Here is a 19,558-nt window from a genome sequence, read left to right as displayed (position 1 = left end):
TCCTCTAGGAGCCCCGGCACCCGGGCCCCCGTGGCCCCTCGGTGGTCAGCGGTTACGTGACGTGATCCGGTCGCCCTGTGCGTGTCGAGGTGCGCATGCCCACTGCGAGGACGCAGCGGCTCCATGTGTGCCGAGGCGCATTATTTGGCAACACAGGCGGCGGCGGGGAGGGCCGAAAAAAAGAGGATATCCCCTGGATTTTCTTTTTTTTTTTTTTTTTTTTTTTGAAAGAAACGATTTATCGGGGTTAATTGGAGATAAAGCGTCCCCCGGATCGACCATCGGAGGAGAACGGGTGACGATCCGACCGAGTAAGTTGACTTTGGGTGCCGCCGAAGTTTCTGTAGAGAGTGGATCGAGGGGGAGAGAGGCTTTTTATTCGGACTCGTCTCGATCAGCCAGGTTCTCCTCCTCCACCTCTGACGGTGAAGGAGCTGATGGGCTGGAGGAACACCCGGGGGGGGGGGAGGGAGCGGGGGGCTTTCCGACTAAATAATCTTATTTAAGTGTGATGACTCGATGCCCCGGTTTGGAAGCGCTTCCACCGCGATCATGATCGGATCGTTACGGTAGATCGCCATCGTGGGGCTCGCCGCTCGGGCCGGTCGCGGAGCCGTCTGGAGTTGGGACTCCGAAGCTCCCTCTCCTCGGGAGGGGAGAGCCAGGTAGCACGGCGGCCGTGTCTGGGGAACATCTAGCGGCCCGCTGCCACCTCTCCTCCCCGGGAGATCCAGGGTGATCAAAGTTCACCCCGACCCGAGCCATCCCGAGGCGCGCTCCGCGATCGGGGAGGAGGAGGAGGAGGAGGAGGAGGAGGTTCGGTTCTGATCGTGCGGGTCAACACACACAAAGACTAAACCCTGGAGACTTGTGTGTGTGTGTGTGTGTGTGTGTGTGTGGTTGTTTGTGTGTGTGTGTTTTTTTTTTTTTGTTTTTTGTTTTTTTGTTTTTTTACTTTTGACAGTGCCAACCTCCAAGGTCAGATGATCGTGATGAAGTGCTCCCCTGGGCTGTTTTTGTTTGTGATATCTTGATGTGGACTCACCTCCCGTGTTTCAACAATAGCCCCCCTGTGGTTTTACTTTTTAAAGGGGGAGCTTTAACACTGTTTAGCGTGTAATGGTGGACGCTGCCGCCTGTTTTTTTTTTAGCCCCCGTGGCACCAGTGTTGCTTGTGCTATCTGGGAGCTGATCTTCCTACTTCTCTGTGACAACCGGAGTCTTCCTCCTCTTAAAGCTGAACACACACACACACACGCACACACGCACGCACGCACACACACACACACGCGCGCACACACACACACAGACACAGACACACACACACACAGACACACTCACTCACTCACACTCCCTCTCTCTTTCTAGCGCCCAGGAGTGCGCACACACATTTCCCTATCAAGCTGCGGTAAGAGCTCCGAGTTACCTTCATTTGTGTATTCATTCATTGTGTATGATCAATGAATTCAATTTGGATTGTTTATCTGTTTTTAATTGAATGTGTTGTATCTACGTATTCTTCATTCTTTTATGTGTTTTTTATATTTTTTATGGGGGAAAAAATGTATTTATCCGATTCATTCTTATATATTTTCACATTTATTTTTGCTGTTCTTTATTCTTTCGTTTGAAGTAATTTCACATGAGATCTATCTCGATATCATGACTGATTAAGGTTCATGAAAGTCTTCATTTGAAGCAACATGCTGTATGGTGGCCCTCACAACTACAGCTGGTATTGTAACGAGGTGGGGCATATATAAAGTTACCACTCTGGGTAAAATATATATATTTTTTTTCATTTTGGATTCATCATTTTTATTTTGTTCTATTAAAACTGCCTTTGCTTGTGGCTGTAACCGTTCAATGTTCCGAAGATTTAAGAGATGAGCTGATGAAGAGTTGGGTTGAGGGTTGAGAACCCCCAGGGGTCCTTCCAGAGGGGGGGTCTCCAGTTAAAATTAGCAATAGTTAAAACATTACCATTGTTTTATTTACAAGACATTAGCGCCACTAGGGAATGGACATTAACGACGGCATAGTCTCACTGTTATCCTCATAACAGCTACGGAAGTTTGGACAAAATCAGATCCGACAATCCAGCAAGAATCTTCTCAGATTGGGATCCCAGAGAACATCATTTCTATCTTTATAATACTGTTGGAAACAATAGTTACCATTCTCCCGTTGAAGGATTGGGTAATAAAGTCAAAAATCCTCAGCCAGTCCTCGGCAATAATATATCAAGTGTCACATGAGTGAGGCATTCTGCAAAGAAAGCTTGGTGTAAAATGAGTTAAACTGTGATGGCAGTTTCTAGATTCCGGAATAAACACATATCTGACCATTTAAACAATGGCCTTGGGAGGCATTATTTACATGATAACAAGAGGTCACTGGGTTACATTGTTGATCAGCCGCGACTATGAGGACAATGCAGGTTGTCTTTAGTTAAGAGAGCCTCATAAATGCTTTTGTGGTCAGTGTTGAACACCCTCGGTTCTCATCAAGAGGGAGGACTGTCTTATTTGTTATGACAGACAGCACTGAAGTGGCATAAACTGGTCTAATGTGAATTGTACATTGTTTCGTTTTTTGTTTTTTTTTATAGGAATACTATGACACTTGCATAGAAAGACCAATCTAGAGTAGTTGTGTAATAAGCCACTGTTCTGGAAGGGCTCATCTATTAGCTACATTGTAAGCGCATGCACATGACTCCAGGGGTCATAGGGCAGTGGTTTGTTTAACCCACGCATTTATCATCAGCACATTTAGAGTTGGAGTGACTTGCGCAAGCCAGTCATTTGGACAATTGGACAGAAAACTGTTACGTTTCATCCATCATACTTATTTATCTGAGTTCAATCATCATACAGGAAGGACTTTCCCAAGACTCTGCATGCAACGTAGACCTTCAGTACTTGTGAGGACGCCCTCATTGAAGTGCCTGCGTAATCGATAGAAGTTAAATAACCACACTGTGGTGATACAGATTCACTGGTACAAGCCTTGGCGGTATAGAAATATGCCTTCACTGGGTAAAGGACTGTGGGTCAGCAAATAAAAAGGAAGGCCTAACACAGGTACTGCAGGGGATATAACCGGGACAGTAGCGGATAATCATTCAGATGACCTGTGTCGATAATGGTTTGCGTGATCCTGAAATGATTAGGCTGGATAGAGGAGCGTCTTTTTAGGTGCAGAGAGGAGGAGGAGGATGGGGCTGCAGCGGCGGCATCCTCGAGGCTTAATATCCTTGGTTCGGTTCTTCCAGTCCTAACTTCTACTGGTGGGAGTCTGACAAGGTGTGCCAACACTGAGTCCTGCTAGAGGCTGCTTTTAGTGACTTATGAGTTATTTACATTACATGTTACAGGGAAGGTGCTATTATATTAGATAAACAATAGCAAGATGTTTGACACAAAACGGTCCATTGCGGTAATAACCCCATCCCCCCATTTCGACTATATGCACAAGGTGAGCTTCAAGGGTAGTATTCGTACATGTACGACATGTACGCGCCGAAGCACCAACGGCACTGTTGTTGCTATTACTCCCAGGTTCCCTCAAGCCATTTGTGACTGATGGACGCAAAGCATACTTGTATAAGAGCAGCACACCTATAGCCGCTCTGAGATCATGATATGATACTGGATTATGCAGGTCCTAACATTTTAGCCATTGTGCTGTAATGAAGCCTTTATAAGTGCATCTGAGGCTACACGAGTGCCCGGCCGGTGGTTTTAATCTACTCTTTAATGTGAACGCACAATGTACAAAATGAGACTGCTGTCAAAATGGCAGTTTATTGGATGAAGACTTAACCCATTCACACCAGGCTAACTGTAGTAGTTTATAGAGGGTGCAGGATTGTCTAACTCCAGGGTTTTTGTGCCACTATTATTATCTTGTCTTTACTGACTAGTGTGAAACCTTCTTATTAGACCAATTCAGGAAAACAAGTGTGTGTGTGTGTGTGTGTGTGTGTGTGTGTGTGTGTGTGTGTGTGTGTGTGTGTGTGTGTGTGTGTGTGTGTGTGTGTGTGTGTGTGTGTGTGTGTATGTGTGTGCTTGAGAATCTGGATACAGTATTCTTTTCCCAATATGGTGTCAATTCTCAAAATGACTACATAGATATTGAGTTAATGGAAGATGAATGGAGTCAAGTTGTTGTTTGTTGTGTCTTCTATCTCAAGCTTACCTGTATAAATGTCCTGTACACTGCGTAAATGTCACAATATACATATTTACATGTCGAATTGACAGATACTTGCCAATACACAGCGCTTACATTACTTATAACTTCAAGACATTGAAGTATTGTTAAAAAAAAGTGTGTTTGTTGTGTATGTGAGAGTGTGTCTGTGGGGGGTGGGGGGTGAAGTAAATGTATGTGAACTGTCATGAAACCTGAAACCTGTCAGCCATTCAGATCACGGTCTCTCCCACTACAAAGATAGGGTCGATGTCTGCATGTGAGGTTGGGTGGAGCGAGTGGGAGTGGGTAAGAGGATGGCAAGTGGTGGTTTTTGGGGGGCGACAGGGGGGCTTACTGGTCACAGATACATGTGCAAAAAAACACATTTTATTCCATGGATTGATAAGATTACAAGACCCCACCACCACCAGCAACCCACACAGAGCGTAGTGTTTCTCAGGTTTCCCAACGAACCCCCCACCAACGTAGGCGCGCATGCACGCGCACACACACACACACACACACACACACACACACACACACACACACACACACACACACACACACACACACACACACACACACTTGCCATCTGAATCTCCATGGACTGTATTATTAGTCGATGAAGAAGTCCACTGTATGATCCGGGGCCTAAAGGGTTAAACCTGCTTCAGCTTCTCACACTCACACACACACACACACACACACACACACACACACACACACACACACACACACACGCACACACAGACAGACGCATGGCAAGATACACACACACACTGGCCAACCGGTTCAAACCGGTTCCCAGGAAAAGTGCTTTGTGCGTCCCACTGAATCCTGGGAAGGGTCATGGCATGTGTGTCTCAGTGATGTATATAAGTATTAAAAAGAAAAATGAATCTAAAAAACATCACATTTTTCTGCCGCCGGATGGGTTATGTGTTGGGTTATTGCGTGTGGATGCAGTGCACGGGCGGCTTCGCTGGTTTGGGGAGGGGGGGGTTGTGGCGTGCACGTAGTACGTCACTGAATCATAGCCAGGGGTGAAAGGGTTAAAAGCAGCCTTTCTTTTTTTTTTTTTCTTTTTTTTTTTTCGTTCTCTTTCTTTCCCCTTCAAACCCCACAGCTTCCTGTATTGCGTCGCAGGGTAGACGGCAGGGCCTCGGCAAACCGGTGGATGCTCTCTTTCTTAATGGCGGAGGGAGAGAGAGAGGGAGGGAGGGAGGGCGGGGGGTCTCAGGGAAGACCCTGTTCTCCATCTGTTGCTTCTACATTTAGGATAAAAGATAAACGGACACAATGTCGCTCTGGGTTCCAGATTTCATAAATCCTTTGATAGTCTGCGTCATTGTCACACTGAGCCTCTTTGGGTTGGTATCTCTTGTTTGCCTTCGATAATGCGTCCGTTTGAGGGAGATTTTAACGTCGGACAGCATGTGTGTGTCGGTCTGTCAACGATGGTTTCGTGTGTGTGTGTGTGTGTGTGTGTGTGTGTGTGTGTGTGTGTGTGTGTGTGTGTGTGTGTGTGTGTGTGTGTGTGTGTGTGTGTGTGTGTGTGTGTGCGCGTGCGTGCGTGCATGTGTTGGAAACCCTCAGTTCCCTGACAGTCAAAAAGCAGCCTGACAGAGAGGGCCACTGTGTGTCAGTATCTGCTGGGAGTGAGTCAAGTGTCATTTAGTGCAGTGCTGCACAAGATATGTTATAGTGCATTAAATCATGTGTGTGTGTGTGTGTGTGTGTGTGTGTGTGTGTGTGTGTGTGTGTGTGTATATATATGTGTGTGTGTGTGTGTGTGTATATATGTGTGTATGTATGTGTATATACAGTGTATATATATATATATGTATATGGGGGTCATGCAAAGTATTTTCCAACTTAGACCTATAATACTGAAAAACCATTGGCATTGTAATTCCACGATTATTGTGTCTTGAGACTTTGTCAGCACCGTCGCCCGGAGATGGATCCAAGGTCAGGCGGGTCTGTTAATGGAGAGTTCAGAATCTGGCCTGATTTTCCGCTCGCCGACAAGTTTTTGGAGAACGCCGAGCAAAGCCCCAGATTGGAGGAAATTTGTCGCGCGTTCCCATGAGTGACGAGTGCGTGGTATGAACTGCTCACAACGCGATTCGACTGCTCGCTGGCGGCTCGCAGGCGAGTCGCGTCAGGATCGAGTCAGGAGGAGACGCAACGAGCGACAGCCAATGAGAGCAGACACGGGGTGACTTCTAGCGTGTTTTCGTGACAAAAACAAAGTTTGGAGACCCGACAGTCTCTTGGGGGATTCGTCCTGGTGAAAGATCTTGTAATGTGTAATGTCTGTCACCGATCAGTCATGTAGTGTGAAACTACCACGACTTCAAGATTTCCCATCAAAAGACAGGAAGTTGTGTAGTGTGAACAGTACATCGATCTGACCACTTTGAAAGGCGTGTAGTGTGTGCATGGCGTTAGGCACGTCGCTGTTTTTGTTCAGCCTCTCCAACACATAGCGCATGTGATCGGACTTTCATCAGCAAAGGCTCCTAACACATTAGAATAAAAGGTCTCGTCTTATCAGGCTCCTTTGGAATGGATCAGCTTCCATAGGATTGTACTGTACATTACAAGTTCCATTTTGGAAAACTTAATTATTTTAAATTTTTTATCTTATGCTTTTCATTTGGTTGGCACTGCTATGTATAGAAGATGAACACAAAGCTGAAGAATGAGTTTGCATTCATCGGCTATAACCCGACACTTGGCTTTATAAAATAGCGTAAATGTGAGTTATTTCTGGGTCCTGTTGGAGCTCCATGTCTCTTTGTGGATTGTTTGGGGTGCACTGGTATCTTTTTTTCTTTTTTGGTTTTCCTCGACATGTCAAGTCTGTCAAGTCACTGCGTTCTAAGAATAAAATATGAAACAGGAACTTGATGCAAGTCTGTCATGCTGCATTATCTGTTTTAGGTATCGGAGTGGTTTTACGAGATGGGTGTCACGCAGTATCTTTGCAACCATACGGCTTAGTGGCGTGAAAGTCGGTTTAGTATCCAAGGCACTTTTCTGGTGAATGATTTTTTTTTCTTTTCCTTTTTAACACCTGTCGGTTCTGTGCCAATACTATTTAGACTCTAAAGCCCAATACTAAAATCGCAGGGTCGGTATTCGATTCATGGATGGTCGGCGAAGTTGAACGGTCTTCTCATGTGTTAAGCTCCCCATGCCTCACTGTATTACTGTGTTGTTCAGCTGCTACAGAAGAAACCAAACCTCACACTGGAACAGACACTTAAGGGCGGGAAAGTTCTCACACAATCAAAGCTAGCGCTGAATCTTGATACATGACCCCCCCCCCCACACATACACACACACAGTGCCCGCTTGACCATGTTCTTTTAACCTTGTGTCCCCACTAAGGATGTTAATGGATAAATAGTAAACCATTAACTACCTATAAGAGTTCTGAATGATTCTTATCATTCAAATAGGTCATTTCAAATAATTAACCAGGCGTTTTGAACTATCGACTGGATTGTTAAAACTTTTTTTTTTTTTTTTTTTTTTTTTTAATCAAACACAATGGGGTGTTATATTGTACGACAGCCATTCAAGCGAGTGAACCAGTAACATTTTTGGACAATTTCTGTTTGTGAGGGCGATGATGCATGTTGTAGGGTGTGAAACGCTGTCTTAAAACGTAGCAGTCGTACAGCCACAATGCAGTGGCACCTGAGATGCAGAGTTCATCGCAGATTGATACGCCCTTTGGTCAACTGGAAATACCCAGTTGATGATGTGATTGACTACCAGTTCGTAAAAGTTCCCAGAATTTGGATTAGATTAGATTGCTTCCGTAATTGCAACGTATTCCCGTCCTGTAGAAGGTTTAGCTGGGACTGTGACATACAGTTGGTTTGGTGACTACTGATGAAATGTACCTACTTTAAGTTGCCTTCGATGATAAAGTGTCTGATAAATGAGCCTTTTCAAGCAACTTGGTTAAAAAAATATATATATTTTTCTTTCCTAAGGGGGATGTCTGAGGAGGCCGTTCGCCAGACGCGCAGCCAGAAGAGGGCGCTGGAGAGGGACCCTCCAACCTCTAGCGCCGAATCCGGCGCCGAGGAGAATGACACCAAGAAGCCCAAACTGGATGATCCCGAGCCCACGTGCCTGAGCCAGAGCCCGCAACCTCAACCGGACTCCAGACCCGGGGCCGGACCCGAGGCCGAGAGCGCCTGGGAGCTGGGACAGAACCCGGTGTCGTTGCCTCCGGTGTCGTTGCCTCCGGTGTCGTTGCCTCCAGCATCGCTGCCTCCGGCGACGTCACCCCCGACGCCTCAGCCGCCAAAGGTCGACCAGGAGAGAATCCAGAGGCCGAAGTCGACCGAGCCCAGTGCAGACAACCGGACAGACGGCGTCGACCGGGGTGGCAGGGTGAAGGCCGAGGGGCCCGTCGCCGCCGACGTCAGGATCTGCGTCCGGCCGCCCGAACCTAACGTGACTGGAGCAACGCTGGCTGCGGGGGAGGTGAAGGCCACCATCAAAGTGGAGGTTCAAACCGCAGAGCAGCCGATGGACATGAGCACCTCCAGAAGGTGAGTACCGCCATCTGGCCTCATCTCCTGTGTTGTTAAAACGTCATCGGGTGCAGTGTATCTATGAAGACAGACGTTAAAGTTGGGAAAAAAACGAAAGTTTCTTCAAACGCCTTTAAAGTGTTGTGCTGCGTAGGGTGCTCACTGAGGTGTCCCAAAACGTTCCCCTCCCGCTCCCTCCTCCCCTCTCTCACCACCACCTGAACCCTAAAAACTCATTTTGCACAAAATGAAGGCCTTGTGTGTCACAAACCGGTTCCAGCCGGTCGTTGCCATGGTTTCCACATTGGAAGGAACAGTAGGAGGGGAGGGGAGGGAGTGGAGGGTGGGGTGGGGTGAGGGTGTCACGTGACGGTGGCTTTAAGTCATGTGACTTCATTGGAAGAGTAGTGATTAATCCACCGGAAGTGATGGTGGCGCTAAGCCCCGAGGAGAGACGGGCGAGCGCGCACACCCACACACACACACACACACACTCTCAATGCAGAGAAGACATGCAAGAGTCTTTAAATGGGGATTTCAATAACTTAAATAATCAAACGTGTAACTTCATTTAACTTTCTATGTTTCTCATGTTTGGAAATTCGTTTCTTTTTTTCTCTTTTATGTTCCACTGTCAATGTTTTTTTTTTGTTGTTGTTGTCATTATCGTAATAAAGTCAACCAGGAGCTGGGACCCATCCTAATCCTTCCCATAAAGCCAGTATGTGGAAGTCCCAGTCCCAGATTCCTTTACTTTACTCAGGGCCGTAGTTCCAATAAATCTTTGAGGATGAGTCAGTAGAAATGAACATAAATATTTAGTAGTTAAATTTAGCCAGTTTATTGCTATTTAAGATTTAACTGGAGGTGTATTGGTTCCTGCTGTTCCTTCCTGTTCATGGGTGGGGGTGGAAGGGGTAGAAAACATAAAATTCCCGACAATACAAAATGTGATGCTGATATTCCCCCTCTCGCCCAGCACCATCAAGAAGGAGAAGCGTCCGCCGTCCCCGGACGACGACGACGACGACGTGATCATCCTGTCCGACAATGACTCTCCCAGTCCGCCCATGAACGGCCTGAGCCACTTCAAGGAGCTGGACACCGACCTGCTGATGGTAAGACCACTGGGCTGTGTGTCGGGGCAAGACGAAGAGGAATGTGGGCTGTTACACACTCGAAATATTTGCGAAACGATCATCATGAACATTTATTATAGCCGAGCACCATAACACAACCTTTTTTTTATTTAATAGATTTTACAAAGGGTTCTCTTCCGACCGCCACACACAAAGAATTAAGCCATTAAGAGAAGAGAAAACAAATGAATAATAATAGTAATAAAGAAAAACATTATAAAATAAATAAATAAAATACATAAAAAAATACAAAACATTTACTTAAAGTGAAATGATTGGTTTAACCCTGCTCTCAATGAGAAGATAAAGGTGGACAGCCAATATAAATATAAAAATAAAGAGGCGGTGTAATGTAATGTAAAGAGAGATGCAGTGGTATGTATTAATGATGAGGTAGACTGTAACTTTTTATTACTTTACCTTTTATCATACTTTCTTACTTATTACTGCAATAAAGTATTATGGAACCCCATCTGGCCTCAAATTGAGTGGCTGACCCACCCCCTCAAGATGTATTTTTATTTTTTCCGGGTTTAGAAACAGCATGAGATTTTTGAGCCACAATGCAACCTCTTAGACAAGATTTAACTGTATTGGGATAATAAGATAAAAATAATACAAATAAAATGGTGTGTGTGTGCGTGTGCGTGTGCGTGTGCGTGTGCGTGTGCGTGTGTGCGTGTAGAAGTGCAGCCCCGAGGAGCGGGAGCGCATCATCAAGCAACTGAAGGAGGAGCTGCGGCTGGAGGAGGCCAAGCTGGTGCTGCTGAAGAAACTCCGCCAGAGCCAGATCCAGAAGGACACCCTCCACAAGGTAAACACACACTTACCGTTACTTACATCATGGCAGGTTTACATAACATACACACATACATACACATTAATAAGTGTCATTCATCCATAATGGTTCGCTCTTCTCTTCTCTTAATCAGCCCTCGGGCCTGTCTGGCTCCGCCGCTCCTCCACCTCTGATTCGCGGAACCATCACGGGGAACAAAAGCTCCCAGCAGGTTTGTTGTCCGATGTCTAACACGGAACCCAAAAATCAGTTGTATGTGTCTTGTATATACATACCTGTTTTTGTTTTTTGTTTTGTTTGACTAGACTGGCACGGCCAGGAGTTTGGGTACAGTCATCCCTCCTCCGCTCTTGCGAGGCGGGCACCAGATGTCATCCAAGCATGGATCCCAGATCATAATGCCGCCGCTGGTCAGGGGGACCCAGGTGAGGCACCGCGACGCGTTGATACACGTTTACAAAGTGGATTATATCAATCTGTAGACATTCAGTGCGGTCACCTGAGGTTGATGGAAACTCTTCGTAAGCCCTAAAGTCAAATATTTCTCTTTGTCTCCGTCTTTTTGTTTTCCCCTTGTCATGGCTGTTGTTGGTGCCCCCCCCCCCCCCCCCCCCCCGTCTCGCCCTCTCCGGTGTGTGTGTGTGTGTGTGTGTGTGTGTGTGTGTGTGTGTGTGTGTGTGTGTGTGTGTGTATGTGTGTGTGTGTGTGTGTGTGTGTGTGTGTGTGTTTTTCCTGGTTAGCCCATCTCTGTTTCTCCACAGCAGATCCAGGCTCTCCGCCAGCAGCAGCAGCAGCAGCAGCAGCAGCAGCAGCAGCAACTGGCCGTGTCCGGCGGCTCCGGGTCGGGTCCCCCTCCTCTGCTCCTGGGCCTCAAGGCCTCGGCGCTTGGGTCTCAGGGCCAGAGGGGCATGGTCCAGTCCGGCCTCATCAAGGTCGGCAATGTCGGCAATGCTGACTTGCTCGTAAACATGTCACAGGTGGGTGGTGATTTCAAGTCGAAAATGTGCAGTAAACACACGACCGCTGTTTTATATAAATGTCGATAAGCATTATCCCTGGATGGACAATACTTCTGTGACAACCAATCTCATTATAGGTTCAATTTAATTTGATTAAATTAAATGAAATGAATGCCACTTAAATTAAATTAATCAAAATGATGGTCGACCATAACCCAAATTCAGAAGTATTATAATCCACTTAAATAAAATGTATATTATTAAGGTTAACCACACACAGCTATGCAAGGAGCTGGCTGAGGTGAGCATTAAATTGCTACCAAGTTAACATGTTAAAACCCAGAGATCAAGGTAATGGAGAGAACTAGAGGAGAAGGAATACAGGTGAAATGAAAAAGAACGAGAGGGGAACTCAATATAGTGTGTGATCCCTGTTGAGAATTTTGCATAAAATAGTGGTTGAGGGGGATGTGAAATCAATGTTTTGAAGAGGGGGCTGTCGTAGAAAAACACTAAACAGTAACACAAAAAGTAGGGGGGAAAAAAAAAAAAAAAAAATGGTGGTTGCTTGTAAAGACTGCAGGGTGAGAAGGATAGAGAGGGAGGGAGGGCAAGCAGAGTGCGAATTATAAAATGACAAACTTTTTCTCCAGGGCGTCCAGAGAAAATATGTGCCGGTACTCCCATTATTCACGTGGGGGTGGGGGGGGACTATTTAAGGCAGAGCTTGCAGCTCGAGCCAGATCTCGCAGCTTGCGCCGAGGTGCTGGATCAAATCTGGGAAGTCCCGGATCATGTTCCGGCAGGATCCGGCACAACTGAAGCCTTATTTTCAAAACAAAATAACTGAAGTGAAAGTTCTGTCAACTGTATTGTTATGTATCGTTGCACATTTCTATGTGGGTATAAGGAAATCTTGGAGCTTTCTCACGGGGTATACAGCGTATACCTGCAAGTTACGTAGACTTAGACCAATTGATCGGTCGGCCAATCAATTGGGCAGATATTTGTGCATTTTGAGATAATCGGCATCGGCCGATGCCTGCACTCACGAGGCCGATAAACAAAAAATGTCTGCAGACAAAAATCTAGATTTTCCAATACTTTGAAATGGTTTCAATACTAATTTTCCACAACTATGGATAAACCGGTAGCGGCTGCGCTTCCTCGCTCTCTCTTCTCTCTGGCTGCGAGTCACACACACCGCTGCGGTGCCCACAAAGCCCCACCTCCGCTCACCCACTCTGTCTTCACTCGTCTCATTCGCTCTGGTTTGTTATGGTGTTAGCTCATTAAAGATGCCACGTGCAGAGCCTCCGCGCCCGGTTTGAAAGAAAACAGCAGGAGTGCTGTTCGGAAACACTTCGCATTTGTGGCAAAACGTAAACCTAACTCAGAGAACACGAGTGGAGTTTTCTTTTCTCCTCCAGACGGCGCTGCACCGTACGTGCGTTCCCCTGGCGGTTTTCCTGTGTTTTTGTTTTAAATCTATTCATTTTGGTGTGTTTCCTAACTTGTACGAAACAAACTTTTTAAACACAGCTGAGTTAAGGGACTGTCCCTTTCCATCCCGTTACAAACAAAAATCTTGTGTGTCCCGTGTCGCGTCACACCCTCTCCCCGTTGCTATGGCACTCAATTTAGTAAAAACAATATATTTTTGTGTTAAAACTTTACTTGTAAATAATAAATCCTGCACTTCTGTCACGGGGGGACTCTATTTCCCCACCAGACTTAAAATAATGCTGTTAATTATTATTTAGTTTTCATTTAAAAAAGTGAAGTTTTTGATTACCAGTGGACATGTATTTAGTTGATAATTTATTTATTTTTTTAAATAAGTGCACTGCAGAGACAATGCAGACAATAACATTAGTGTGAAATAAAAGTTAATTTAAGTTCAGTAATTTGTGTCTCATTTGTTATTTTTATCAAATTTTTGTATTCTATCAGATGCAAAAAAAAAAACAAAAAAAAAATCCAACAACAACATGGCATTATATATCGGCCATTGGCCACCCCGCTCTCTAAATATCGGCGTCGGCATCGGCCATTGAAAAACCCATATTGGTCGACCACTACGTAGACCACAACACTGCAGCACTCCCTCATCCTCCTCCTCTCTCCCTCTCCCCCTCTCTCTCTAACTCTGATCTGCTTCTCTACCTCTCCTCCCCTTTCCTCTCCTCACCTCACCTCGAACGCCCACCACCGAGCATTGCATGCACTGAGCCTGCGCAATCGTACGGTCACTAATTATGCTAAGCTTAATGGTATGGTCCACTTTAGGGGTGTCCAGGCATATATATTGTAATATCTACAATTACAGGTAAGATGGATACAGTATATAAATGTCTTGACCCCCCTCACGGCAGGGCGGTTTTTTGGGGGTATTCAGTGCAGCAGTAGCACATAACCACAATACACAAAGCTTTCTTATAATTAAAAAAAATATTACAGTTGAGCCACCTGCTCATATTTAGAGAGCTACAATGAATACCTGTGTATTTGGCTTTTGTACTGATAAGTATTTAAGTATTAAATCAGCGCTCTTCGATTTTCTTTTTTCCCTCGAGTGAAGGAAATTAGGAAACGAGACAATAAAACCGGAGGAACTTCTTATTATATGCGGCGTGTTGTGACTATGTGACATTCTTTGAATTTGTACAGCGGGAAATAATATTTATGATAAGATCCGGAGAGAAGAATTTTGGGGCGTATTGGGCCTTGTTCTAGCTCTATTCCGCACTTTAATAGGAGTTAAGCCATTACATACTCACTGCCTGCATACAGTACACACATGCATACTGATATGACCCACTGATCCTTAGTTCTCAGGTGCACAATTCGTTGGCTGTTGAATTAGGTTTGAAAGACATTTATTTGGTATATCTTGATGTTATACTCACTCTTTTTTTTTATGTTATGTTGATAACATAAATATATAAGTAATAAGTAAGTCATTAAGTAATAAGTAATTGTAAATTTCACTATTGTGGGACTAATAAAGGTTTTTCTTATCTTAATAGTAATATAAAAAAAGTAATGTATAAAATGTAATATAAAATACGATAAATAAGTGTCTACCAGGTCAAACTTGATTTACTTTAACATTGAAAGTAGGATTCTCCTACTTCGCCATTTTAATGTTTCTGTTGAGGTTTGGCTTCACGGAAATTTTACCTAAAGGCAAGCTACGGTGATTGTCAAATTGTGTCACTAAACTTAAGTGTATATCATGAAGTGCTGGAGTGCATTCAGTTATTAAAAACGTAAGAGAAAGAGAATTATGAAGTGGTAGCGGTCAAGGAAACCCCAGATCAGTCACATTTTTAGAAATTGATGTGTGATAGTAGCACATAAAGAAGCCTGTCTGGTGCACGGGAAATGGCCCAAATAACCATTGCCAACTATTTTCGGTGCATATGGTGCTTATGACTCAGTCAGCCATAGAGGCGGGATTTTCAGTGGAAGTGGAAGGCGGCTTGTACCCGGACTGTACTACAGCTTTGCTCCTCTGTGCTTGGTAGTTTAATGTTCTGGCGTGTTGTGGCACGTCATTGCATCGATCTATCATCAAGTCAAATTCCTTGAACGAAATCTTATATTTCAGTGTCAGTCAGATGAGGGGTGATGCTATAATGATGCCTTAACGACGGTAAAATACTGATTCTCTAACTACACTGAGGCTTTGCTCTTCTTTGTTGTCTGTTCACAAGTCTTCCTCTACTCTCTCTCCACCTCTCCGTACCGTCAAAGGTCTCGTCGAACAACCTCAAGGTCTCCTCCCAGTCGGTGTCTGTGGTCAACGTGAACGACACCCCGGCGAGCCGCCAGGCTGCGGCCAAGCTGGCGCTGCGCAAGCAGCTGGAAAAGACCCTCCTGGAGATCCCGCCACCAAAGCCCCCGGCCCCAGAGTTCAACTTCTTACCGTCGGCAGCCAATAACGAATTCATCTACCTGGTCGGGTTGGAGGAAGTGGTTCAAAACCTGCTCAATACTATCCACAGAGGTACCCGACAGCTCCAGCTTTGGCTGAACATTATCACAAACACCCTGTTATGACATGAATATTTGAGACCCATGGCCATGTTCCTAAATGTAATGCAAACTGGTTTTCCTTAACTGTCCTCTGTAGGCAAGACAGGCATTGCAATTTCCACGCCTAGTACCCGAGAGCCCTTCACCTGCATTCAGTGCAGCACCGACTTCACCTGCCGCTGGAGGCAGGACAAGGCGAAGGGCATGACCATCCTCTGTGAGGACTGCATGTCATCCAATCAGAAAAAGGCCTTGAAAGCCGAGCACACCAACAGGCTCAAAGCGGCATTCGTCAAGGCGCTGCAACAGGAGCAGGAAATAGAGCAGCGCATCCTGCAGCAAGCAGCCTCGCCTGTCTCCCACAGCACCTCCTCGTCTTCCTCCTCCTCGTCCTCGTCTCCGTCGATGAAGGCAGAGCAGCTGGTTGCTCAGCAGCTGAAACAGGCCCAGGCTCAAGTTCAGGCCAGAGTGTCCTTGCAGCAGCACCACCATCAACACAGCAGAGGACATAACATTGTTCACCATCACTCTACCAGCATCAAGCAGGTAGACACGACTACTCCTGTTCTGTGCACAACCACCATATCCTAAGAATATCGAGCATTATTACAGAAAATGTTCTGTTTAAACACAGGGAAGCTGCCTATGACAAGACGGCTCACTATTTTAACATTGTCTCCCTTTATGGCTGTATGAACCTCAACTGAGGGATATTATGGCGGCCATATTTGATATGGGTCAAAATCTAAGGGTTGGTTGCTTCATTGCTTAATTGTGGGTCCAAGTATGCAGAATCCACCAAACTAAAAAACCTTTACCAATTAAAGTTTAGACCTTTTTCTGGATTTGGATTTGGATTTACCTTTGGTACACGTGTATACAGTATATAATATGGTCTTTCTATTGTCTACAATTTTCTTCTGCCAAAAATGAAGTGCATATTTGAAAATCATGGTTATTTTCTGTCCTTTTCGACCTCCCTATCTCCAATCTTCTCCTGGTTTTCGGATCCCTTTCCTCGTCCTCCTCTCTCAAACTCCCCCGTCACCAGAGCCATCAAGGGCAGCTTTCCCGTGGCAGCGTGTCGTCGACGGGGTTGAGGGGGGTGCCCCACTCCTTCTCCTCCTCTTCGCAGCTGCAGAGCGCGGTGGCGGCCGCGGCCTTGGTCAACCGGCCAGGTAAGCACACCCATGTCTCCCGCCCCTCTGCCCAGAGCTTTAAGGTGAGCAGCAGAGGAGTCGGCGGCAGAGGCGGTGTCAGCGGAGGTAGTGCGTCAGCCACTGCATGGAAGAAGCAGAGCAACAGCAACGCAGGTAGACTGACTCTTAACACCGGCCCCAACACCGGCCCCCGGCAACTGCTCTCTGACCTTTTTTTCCCACTTCTTGTCTCGTCCAAAAACAGCCCTTGACCCCTACAAATCTCTCTGAATTCAAGCCGTTCAATGTGGTTTGATCCCTTGTGTTGGATAAGGAAATTCAAATGTTCTAAAAGTTTTCGGACATGGCAAAAAATATAGAATAATTCACTCCCTAACCCTCCCATCGCAAAGAATCTTTATTTTCCTGCTGTAGCTCCTCTTGTTTGGTGGTTTGGCTTTTGGCTCAGTATGTCAGATGATCCTATTAGTGCGATAAAGGCTGGACCATTAGTTGAATATTTTATTTTGTGTTTAGTGGTGTAGCCATAGTTTTGGGTGTGTGCATGTGTTGATATATGTGCTTGGTTCAAGCCAGCGGTAATAAAACTTTTTTTGCCGAGCCCCCCTCCATAGGATTTCAAAGTCTTGAAATCCCCTCTCAAAAAGTACAAATAAGAAACGTGTCATTTTGCAAACTAACGTTGTTTACAGTAATTTCAGGTCAAGCAGTCAAATTATTTTTGAACGTTATTTTATTTGGGGTTTTTTTTTTTTTTGCAGTCATTCATTTGTGGCTTTCATTGCCTATTCACACAGGCTAACAGGGGCAGAAAATAATAAAATAATAATAATAATGAAAAAAATAATAAAAAATGACCAAATCTTTTTATTATAATATTTTTGATTAATACACTATTACCCTTAAATTTCAAATCTTTAAATAAACATTTTAACTTTTTTACTTCAATCTTTTCTCGCATCCCACGCGATTCCTCCGTGGCCCACTAGGGGGGGGGGGGGCTCCGTTTGAATACCACTGGTTTAAGCTGTTTATTGTCGCTTCGACCGCCATATTTTTGCAGCAAAACATAAGCAGATCGCAGCCTTTCGTCCACATCCTAACCCGCCGCCCTCTCGGCCTCGCCCACAGGAGTGACCATGGCCTACGTCAACCCGAGCCTGTCGGGCCACAAGACGGCCTCCACGGTGGACGCCCGCCAGAGGGAGTACCTTCTAGACATGATTCCGTCTCGTTCAATATCTCAGGCGGCGAACACGTGGAAATAATAGAAACAATCTCACGCTGTTGTCTCATTGTCGTTGAAGTTTGTATCTTTTATTTTATTTTTTTCTTCCCTCTGCTCCATTAAGGCGGTCAGCGGCACCTCCCATATGACAGTTTAGGAATTACAATCCCATAAAGCAAAGATGGGTTCATTCTTTTACCTGTTAATGAATCATGTTTTAGTTCTTTTGTTTATGAGTCTGTTTTTCTTTTCTTTTTTTTTTTTTTTTTTTTTGGGGTTTTTTTTTTTCTTTTCATTTTTGAGGTCATGTTCAATGATCAAGTTTAGTTAAAAAAAAAAAAAAGGGTTGATTATTATTTTTTGTTCCTATTTGTAAAGTTTTCAGCACATAACCGAAGTTGGAGGTTTGGAATTGTATTTACTGTAAGTTATTTGGTTATTTTGACTGATGTTTAATATCACTGTCAATTCTTGTGGTTTCCACAAACAAACATTTTATTATAGTTTTTTTTTTGTTTTTTTTTTACATTGCATGCTGAACCTTTTATCTTTCCTCTCACTTTGTTACGCACCGTAGCCTAAGGAGCATGGTCTTATTTCCTTCTTCATCTGTAATTACCATCTGTATTTTGCTTATTTTGCAAAAATGTCAACATTGTAATATTTTTGTGTTGAGGAAAATTGCGTAAAATTCTGACCTGAAGGAGCTAAGTCTGAGTCCTGCATCAGATATTTAACAATAGCCCTTGCAACATATTACGCCTGGTCTCAAATCAGTTACTTTTTCCATTTTACTTTATACCCAAACTACATAACACGGCACTGTAGCTTGTACCCCTCACTGCATTGCATAACTTGTCTGCTTCCCTATCTTTACGGCAATCTACAAACTAATGTTACATTTTATTTGGTTTACTTTTTCCCTAGTTCTGAAATAAAGAAAAGTATACAAAAGTTTTAACCGTTTTGTGCCCTTGACTCTGAGTGGGTGGTGTGGAAGTACTTTTATGAAGTAAATTAATGTAATATATATGAAAAAGTGTTTTATGGATTATTTTATGCATTCATACACTACTGAGATTTAGGGGCACAGTATGTGAAGTTATAATATTAAGTCATTATTTCAGCTTACTAAATCATAATAATGAGAAACCACGTCCTAATTGTGTCCTAATAATTTATTATTATTATTCATATTATTATTAGACTATACTATACTATTACTATCATTATTAGGGGTCCAGCCCCAAATGGCCATGAAATATAAGATACAAACTGTTGATCATACGAAGATACATAAATGTCAGGTATTATTTCATTACTTTTAAACTTTGTTTTTGAAAAAAAAAAATAAGTTAAAGTATTCCCAGAAGATAATTTGATGAAACCAAGCGCAGCACATTTAACGTCATAAACATATACACTTCTGAGCACAACTGGCACACACCAGAGTAAGTTCTAAAAAATAGA

General features: G+C 44.4%; 1 protein-coding gene across 2 annotated transcripts; it reads left to right on the top strand.

Moving 5' to 3' along the window:
* The first annotated feature begins 227 nt into the window (after positions 1 to 227).
* On the top strand, positions 228 to 19,027 carry LOC307238218 (transcriptional repressor p66 alpha-like). Of its 2 annotated transcripts, none has more exons than XM_080011122.1 (11): positions 228 to 311; positions 8,214 to 8,780; positions 9,742 to 9,880; positions 10,587 to 10,715; positions 10,834 to 10,911; positions 11,006 to 11,125; positions 11,441 to 11,677; positions 15,419 to 15,671; positions 15,798 to 16,246; positions 16,752 to 17,013; positions 17,992 to 19,027. In XM_080011122.1, exons 2-11 carry the CDS (start codon positions 8,218 to 8,220, stop codon positions 18,126 to 18,128), a joined length of 2,367 nt encoding a protein of 788 aa, XP_079867248.1. In that variant the 5' UTR covers positions 228 to 311; positions 8,214 to 8,217; the 3' UTR covers positions 18,129 to 19,027. The 2 variants fall into 2 exon arrangements, with proteins under 2 accessions (XP_079867248.1, XP_079867249.1); XM_080011123.1 differs by lacking the exon at positions 228 to 311 and adding an exon at positions 697 to 816.
* The last annotated feature ends 531 nt before the right edge of the window (positions 19,028 to 19,558 follow it).

The sequence above is a fragment of the Zeus faber genome (assembly GCF_960531495.2).
Source record: "Zeus faber genome assembly, chromosome: 12".
Lineage (NCBI taxonomy): Eukaryota > Metazoa > Chordata > Actinopteri > Zeiformes > Zeidae > Zeus > Zeus faber.
The sequence above is the reverse complement of the archived record's forward strand: the minus strand, read 5'-3'. Positions and strand labels throughout refer to the sequence as shown.

Excerpts from the sequence above, each read along its gene's own strand:
- LOC307238218 (XM_080011122.1), top strand. The coding sequence starts at position 8,218 with ATGTCTGAGGAGGCCGTTCGCCAGACGCGCAGCCAGAAGAGGGCGCTG. Across the intron at positions 8,781-9,741 it reads GACATGAGCACCTCCAGAAG|CACCATCAAGAAGGAGAAGC; the intron begins GTGAGTACCGCC and ends CCTCTCGCCCAG. Across the intron at positions 9,881-10,586 it reads TGGACACCGACCTGCTGATG|AAGTGCAGCCCCGAGGAGCG; the intron begins GTAAGACCACTG and ends GTGTGCGTGTAG.